Here is a 7,907-nt window from a genome sequence, read left to right as displayed (position 1 = left end):
GCCTACTTCCTCTCTGTCTGGCAACCAGGGCATTTTCCATCTGTCTCCTTGGTGGGCAGCCGAGCACCACCAGGCAGGGCAGGGCCTCCTGTGCCTCAGTATCCCCAGCCTGCATAGAGCAGAGCTGACAAACAGCTGGACAGCTGGCATGGGCAGTGACTCCCTGAGCTCTCCTGTGGTGGGGGGTCTGACTGAGCCGGGCCGACTGCTGTCTGTCCTGTCGCTATGCCCAGCAGGTGACACCCGGGGACAGGTGGGCAGGCTTCTCCTAACCACTCCTGCACCCCGTTCGGGGTCCCTGGACTCTGCTGTCCAGACTCTTGTGTCGTGCCCTGGGACTGGGACAGGCCTGTCTCCCACAGCCTCCTCCCTCCTCCCTGAGGCCGCATAAGTGCTCACTAGCTGCTGGGCTTTGTTTGCATGGAGTCACAGCTGCCTGTGTTGGCTTGAAGGCTAAAAATAGGACTAGGCGGTCCTGTGACAGCCTGCCCCTCCCCATGCTGACACCAGGATGCCTATGTAAATATTTGGGGTTGTGTGTGGCTGGGACCTTTTCCTTTCCAGGTCCCCTCACCCTGGCTCCCAGAGCAACACTGGGAGAGAGAGAGAGAGAGAGAGAGAGAGAGAGAGAGAGAGAGAGAGAGAGAGAGATGGCCTGGGTTGAATATGCTCCAAGCCAGCACATTATTTACTGGGTGCCTGTGTTCAGGGCCACTCCAAGGAGCAGAGGGAGGCTTCCCTCCACCCACAGCCTTGGGCAGGTCCTGTAACTCCCTGAGCACCAGGTTTTCCCATGTAAGCAGGTGATGTTTAGAATAAATGCAGTCACACGTGTGAACACAAGGCAGCCTGCGCACAGTGTTCTCGCGCAGTGTGAGCCGCTCCTGCAGCCATCCTAGCCTGCTGTCTGCTATGCCCACGAACTTTAACTTTGCACCAACTCAGTGTGACGCCCAGCCTGTGAGATGCTGGGGCTGCGGTGGTGAAAAATTTGCTGATTGCCAAGAGATGCACATGTTTGAGGAGTTTATTGGCCCTCTGTAGAGGGCTGCAGGCGAGCCCAACAGAGGACCGCACAGTTGGGATGAAAGCTTGAGATTTCTGGGTTCGATTTTAAGGTGAGGAGGAGTCTGTCAGTGACACTCAGGGCCTCTCCAGGTCAAGGTGGCTTCAGTGTCACTCGTCCCAGTTCTGAGTACAGCCAGGTGCTGTGTCCTTGGGGGTCAAATTAGCTAGCAAACAGGTGACAAGGGGGACAGAATGATGTGCATGTTGGAAGGGGCCCCTGACGTCACCTGGGGCTGGGGGTGGAAGGGCTGTTGGAGAACCACAAGCAGTCAGATCTGTCATGTGCACAGCCATTGTGTAGCCCTTGAGGTGGAAGTTACTGCTCTGCTGCAGGCGCTGCCCGGAGTGAGAGGTTCTGAAGGAGCCCATGGGGTCCAAACCCATGTCTGGCCTTCGGTCTCAGGAGCTCAATTTCACCTTTGCAGGTCATCACCCACCACCATGACCTTAGCTCACACTAACAGCTGCCCGAGTAGGGGACTCCCCAGCAGGAGAAAGGCTTGTAACCAAGCCTAAAATAGAAATGCGGCCCTGGATTGGTGCACAAGCACTGAGACAGCCAGCTGAGCGGTGGGCAGCATCTCGGGCTGACCCAAACCGTGGGCAGTGGAAGCTGCAACCCCCAGGACAAGGTGGCCACCAGGCTGTCCTATGCAGAAGCCCAAGGGTATGTGCCCAGCATGGGGACGGTTGACTGCCCGGGCATGGGTGCCATCCGTACCGGCTTTCAGGTCTGGTCATGGTGTAGGGGTGAGGGAGTCCCAGGCCCTTCCCTGAGGACAGCCATCTAGCCTCCCTGCTCAGGGGAAGGGAAGGCGCACAGGAAGAACAGTCCCAGCTGCTGCTTGATCAGTCTGGCTCCTTGGAAGGCCACAAAGCAGCTTGTGTGTGCCAGAAACAGGGTTGGGGCCAGAGCCGTCAGGGGTCCAGCTTCCTGTCGGGATGGACCCCGAGCTTGTGCCTGGCAGAGGGTCCCCTAACACTCCCATACCATGTCACTGACTGCTCCCTCCACAGCCTCTTCTTCCCTGGACAGGTGCCACATGCTGTATGACAGCTGCTGACAAGACGGCCACAGAGTGCACCAGCCCAGCCTCTCCCAACTGTGGACACAGCGGGACTCGCTATGGCCTCCAGCGGCGCCGAGGGCCAGCTGCAGAGAATCATCCATGACCTGCAAGGTGTGCCTGCCCATGAGGAAAAGCCGGAGCCCTCGCGACACATGTTTAGACTATCTGGAGCCCTTGCAATGCATGATGTTGAGTGTCCTCATGTGGGGTCGGGAGCGCTTCCCCATGCGCCAGAACAGCAGTTTGTAAACAAAGTCACCCGTGTCTGGTTTCAGTGTGAGAGGCTCAACTGCCTGCGAGGCTCTGGTGGCTGCTTTGGAGTAGGATGTAGCCTGCCCAGAACAGGCAGCCTGATCCCTGTCGGTCTTGGCTTTCTGCCCAACCCGGTCCCAGCTGGCCGATGCCCTGCTGCCAGTGATGCCCCCCGGCCCAGGCCCACTGTCCCTGTGTGGAGAGGCTGAGACACACATGTGGCTCGCATTGTGGCTGGGAGAGCCTCACACAGGGTTTTGCAGATGCGGGCACAGATCGCTCTTGACCCTGTTGGGAAACTGCTCCCTCTGACTGGGAAGCAGTGTGAGAGACCCGGAGGAGCTGGGGTCCGGCTGGCCACCACAAGGCTGCCCGATGGCCAGAAGGCCTCCAGCTCGGCTGCACCTCAGGAAGGCTCTGCACCTCCCACTGACACCAGAACTGGGGAACCAACCTTTATCAGGAGAGCCTTTGGGGACACTTATCCAAACAGCAGCCTTCAGCCCCGGGCCTATCACTGGCCCTGGGTGAGGGTGGACAGGGAAGGCCAGGGCCACTCAGGCTCACTGACCTGGCCTCTGCCCCTGGTGCCTGCACACCCTCTGTCACACTTCCCTCTCTGCTCACACGTCCCTGACTTGTCTTAAAGATGCAGTGACAGAACTAAGCAACGAGTTTAAGGAAGCAGGAGAGCCCATCACTGACGACAGCACCAGCTTGCACAAGTTCTCTTACAAGCTTGAGTACCTCCTGCAGGTAAGCGCCACCCGCACAGGCAGACCTGAGCCATTGCCCTCTGTCCCTCTCAGTTGACTCGTCAGCTCTCAGGACATGCTTATCAGGACAGAGCTGTCCCCAGCAGAGCTTTTCCTTCAGCCTGTCTTCTGCAGGGGAGGAGCAGTGGGGCCCTTGGGGTGGCGTGGGAATTGAGAATACCCCTTAGAGATCTGGGTATCCTCAAGCAAGTCCAGAAGGCCTGTGCCCAGCAAGGGTCTTCACTTGGTGGTTAACTGAGTCCCTGTGTGAGTTTGCTGGGAGCAGGGTGTCTCCCCAAGTAGACTTGCATATAGATCCCCACGCAGTAGCTTCCTGGGTGGTGGGCCCTCGGAGGAGATCCCCACGCAGTAGCTTCCTGGGTGGTGCGCCCTCGGAGGAGATCCCCACGCAGTAGCTTCCTGGGTGGTGGGCCCTCGGAGGAGCTCCATTGTTTGAAGTGCACTGTGACCAGCATCATCAGCACCCAGGGACCATGCCCCACCCTGTCCTCCGGTCCCGTGGGAAACTCCACCTCCTACAGGAGCTCCCAGCTGCCGGTCACAGAGGCCTGCGCTAGCTCTGCAGATGTGGGAAGCGTCGGCTGACGCGCACAGCAAGGCAGTGGGCCCAGACAGCGGTACTGGGCATCACGGTTTCCTCTTCCCTGTGTTTTTATTTTTTTGTCTTCATTTCCTAACAATGTATGTGCATCTTGCTTCCATAACCAGAAAAAAAAAAAAAATGCTATTAAACACAGATCTGTCCTTTCCCTTTAGAGTGCCACCTCCCTCCAAAGCACATAGAAGAGACCACCAGGGGAAAGGCCAGGTGTGGGAGGGCACATCTTCTGGGCTGCTACCTCACTCTTTATGTGACCTTGTAAAATGTTTATGGACCTCCTCCCCCCAGCTGAGCCCACTTTGGGGTTGGATTTGAAGTGACTCAGCTGACATTTATTCAAGCTTGTTATGTGGGTAGTAAAACAGTACTGCAACTTGAGCGTTGAGTACCTGGATGAAACATCATTACCTCACTGCCCTCTGTGGCCACGTCCACACTCTTCACGCAAATGGGCTGTCGTGTGCTGGAGCAATGCCCATTCTGCGTGGCTTTCTGCTGTATTCCATGTATAGAAGTCCCAGAAGGGACAGGTCTTTTGAGGCTTGTCAGCAGATGAACAGATAAGGAGATGCACAGAGGGCGTTACTCAGAATGAAACAGTCATTTATAGAAAAATAGATGGAAATTGAGAGCGTCATACTGAGTGAAATAAACCAGACTTGAAAACAGCAGAAAATAAATAAAAAGGAAGGAGTGAGGGGGGGAGGAAGAGATGCTGGGAAACCAGAAGGCTAACTCGCAGACGCAGAGGGCAAGGGTTGGGAGGGTGGGATGCTCAGGACGGCTGTGCAGGACCAGCGCGCGACCAGCCTCCCGGCTCCGCGTCACAGACGTGCACAGATAGAGGCCTTGGTGGCAGCTGCTTGCCCCCAAGTAGCACGAGTTCTAGGTCCTTGAGCCGGTCTCTCCCAGCCTCAGTTTCCTCATCTAAAAATGGGGAGTTAAAACACCCTCATTTTGTGATTAACATAGCCTGATTTGTCAATAAGTAAAAATATCCCCATAAAGGACCTGCCAGGGACAGCACCCAGGAAGCTCTTACTATTTACCTTTTTTTTTTTTTTTTTTTTCTGAGACAGGGTCTCACTGTGTAGCTCAGGCTGTCCTTGAACTCACTTATGTAGGAAAGGCTGGCCTCACGCACTGTGATCCTCCCGCCTCAGCCTCCTGAGTGCCGGGGTTCCAGGTGTGCACCACCACTCCTACTGTGTTTATCCTTTAAATAATGGGGTACCCAGCAGGTCATAGCCCTCATCTCTCCCTGCTTTCCCTCCTCTCTCTCTGCCAGTTCGACCTGAAAGAGAAGGCCAGCCTGCTGGGCACCAAGAAGGACTACTGGGACTACTTCTGTGCCTGCCTGGCTAAGGTGAAGGGCGCCAACGATGGTATCCGCTTTGTCAAGTCCATCTCTGAGGTAGGTGGGGTACATGGGACCTGTGGGGTCCTGGGCGGGGAGAGCAAGACATCAGTCCTGTAGCTTTCTGCACCCTAGGTGCAGGGGCTGTGGCCCAAGGCAGCGCAGCCACTGAGTGTCTGCACACAGGGCACTCAGCCCTGCATGTCACCCACCGGGGCCCACTCACATCACATCTCTGTCACAGCACACTGGGCACCTACTGACCCCTAAAATATGAGGCACAGTCCTGCTTTCTAGAGCTTGTCTGTGAGGACGTTCCTGTCCACACGCCATGGGCCTCATGAGACTTTCCAGGCCCAAGGAGAGCAGTACTGAACGGCCAAATCCTGAAGAGTTTCTCACTCCTAGCTCCTGTCGTCCACCCTCAGTCACCACATCAAAGTGTGTGACGCCTTCAGCTGTGTGGCTGGGACAGTTCCAGCCCAGAAATAGTTTACTTTCAATCCCCGCTTCCCAGCCATACAAAACATTTGCTGAAGCAACCTACTTTGGGGCCAGTTTCCTCTTCTCTTTTCATAAAGCAGTTGCCCTTTGGCCAGTTGTAGCCCATAGACATGGATTTGTAGAAGCTGATGCGTCCTGCATTTGTGCAGATGGTAGCCGGTCAGGGCTGCTTCTCCAGGGCCAGTTCCCTTGCTGGAACTGGCAGTGGCCTCACCAGACTGGCTTAACTCCCCCCTCAAGGCCCATGGGGTCTTCAAGATGGTGACAGAAGATCCAGAGGTGGATTGTGGGGCCAGAGGTGACCTTGGGCTAAAGCAAAGGGAGCTCACACAGGCTGTTCCCAGGGATTCAGTGGGCCCTTCAGAGATGGTACGTCCCCACCAGGGTCGGGCGCAGCACCCCTTCATGCTGGCAGCCTGTGTGCACGTGAACGCTCGGGGAGGGCTTGGAACCCTTCTCACTTACCGTCCGCACTGCTGGGTACCACTGCTTGGCTCAGCGCGCTGGAGCAGGGTAGATGCCCGCGATGTTCGGGAATAAAAGTGGACCCAGGATCTAAAACCACAGAGACAAAGAGGCCATGTGGTCATTGTCATTTCCGTACCAAGAAGCTATTGTTGTCCCCTTCCCCAAAGGATAATTAAGACTATATTTTAAAATAAATAAATAAGAAATTTAATAAGAAATATCCCCTGAGCTGTGGATATAGCTCAGTGGCACAGCACTTGCCTGGCAAGAACAAGATCCTGAGTTTGATTCCCAGTATGAAAAGAATAAACAAGTGAGATAAACAGTTCCCTATGTGTGTAAGGAGTTCACTTGGTGAACTTAACTTAAAAACATGGCCCCAAATGTTGGTCACTTAAAATATTTTCCTGTTCTGAAGACTGTTAATATTGGTCAGAGATGCTACAAATAAGGACAAGGACCTGCGTTGGAAGCTGACATAGGGCTGTTTGGTGGGGTCTTATTCAATTCAGTAGGGCCCATGGACATGAGTGTACGTGTGTGTGTCTGTGTGTGCACATAGATGTGTGTGGGTGTGGGTAAATTTATAGGTGAGTGTGGGCTTGGGTGAATGCATGATTGTGTGCTTGGATAAGTATGTGTGGGGAATGTGTGTGTGGGTGTGCATGGGTACGTGTCAGTGTGTGTAGGTATGGATGTGTGTGTTGGGGAATGTGTGTGGGTGTGGGTGCATGGGTGTGCACGGGTATTTGTGAGTGTGTACAGGGGTGTGTGGGTGTGCATGGGTATGTGGATGTGTGTGTTTGTATGTGTGAGTGTATGCACATGTGTGCATAGGTATGTGTGTTGAGTGTGTGGGTCTGTATGAGAATGTGCATGGGTGGATGGATGTGTGTGTTGAAGTGTGTGCATGGGTATGTGTGAGTAGGTGCACAGGTGTGTGTGTGTGTAGGTGAGTGTGTAGGTATGTGTACTCATGGGCATGTGGGTGTGCATGGGTATGTGAGTACATGGGTGTGGGGGTGTGACTGAGTGTGGGTGGGTGTGAATGTGTGTGTGAGACCTGCTCACCAACCCCCACTACCCAAGCCCCTGGTTATCCCTCCCAAGCGCTTATCCCTCCCCACCCTGGTTGGTAGAGTTGGACACGAGTATCACTGAGGTCCTTCTGGGCAACTTCTGTTGCCTGTTAGAGTCCCCTGCCGCCTGGGGTCTGTGGCCAGTCCGCGAGTCAGACTGCTGCCCCTTTGCTTTGGAGAGCCCTAGTTAGGCAGGAAGCTTCTTGAGAAAGAGCTCGCTGCTGGCTTGAGGGTTTTTGTTTTTCAAAACCACTTCGTACTGTGGCACTGAGCCCTCAAGAAGCAAAGGAAGAGCAGAGCCGCGTGTGGGTGCAGCATCCTGTGGGTGCTTGCAGCCTGCTGACAGGCCGGTGCCACGCCACGTGCTGCCTGTCTCCCTCCGGGTCCAGTTGGCTTCTCTACAACAGGAGGTGTTGGGACCCACAGGACTCAGACCCCTGCCCTCGCCATCACATTGCTGCTCTGGGGGAGCCCCTGAATTTGGAAGTTGGGGTCTGAACCCCTGTGCGCTTCTCTTGGCTTCTGGGGCCAACATTCATGAGTGGACCCAAGCTGGCATGCTCCTCTTAAGTGTCCCCCATGCTGTCCCCTTTATTCCCTTGTCCTGTTTACCACCCCTATCTGGCAGGGGCCTGTCTGAGACCATCCCAATGGATGCCCCAAATCCTCCTTGGAAGCCTGGGACACAGCAGGGAGCAGTTTCAAGACCAGCTTACCCTGACACCCCCCCCC

General features: G+C 55.2%; 1 protein-coding gene across 5 annotated transcripts in view; it reads left to right on the top strand.

Moving 5' to 3' along the window:
• Fyco1 (FYVE and coiled-coil domain containing 1) overlaps positions 1-7,907 on the top strand; it is a 60,492-nt gene that overhangs the window by 10,065 nt on the left and 42,520 nt on the right. For 2 of the 5 annotated variants that reach the window (XR_002817985.1, XM_023700717.1), the window contains exons 1-4: positions 1,631-1,735; positions 2,086-2,249; positions 3,040-3,146; positions 5,056-5,181. Coding sequence is in view for 4 of the 5 variants with exons in the window: in XM_023700717.1 (XP_023556485.1) it covers positions 2,195-2,249; positions 3,040-3,146; positions 5,056-5,181 (288 nt within the window). In the remaining variant the exon portion in view is untranslated. Of the gene's footprint in view, positions 1-1,630; positions 1,736-2,085; positions 2,250-3,039; positions 3,147-5,055; positions 5,182-7,907 lie in introns of those variants that run through there. The other 3 variants (XM_023700720.1, XM_023700719.1, XM_023700718.1) reach the window with 3 other exon arrangements.

The sequence above is a fragment of the Octodon degus genome, unplaced genomic scaffold (assembly GCF_000260255.1).
Source record: "Octodon degus isolate 3935 unplaced genomic scaffold, OctDeg1.0 scaffold00126, whole genome shotgun sequence".
Lineage (NCBI taxonomy): Eukaryota > Metazoa > Chordata > Mammalia > Rodentia > Octodontidae > Octodon > Octodon degus.
The sequence above is the reverse complement of the archived record's forward strand: the minus strand, read 5'-3'. Positions and strand labels throughout refer to the sequence as shown.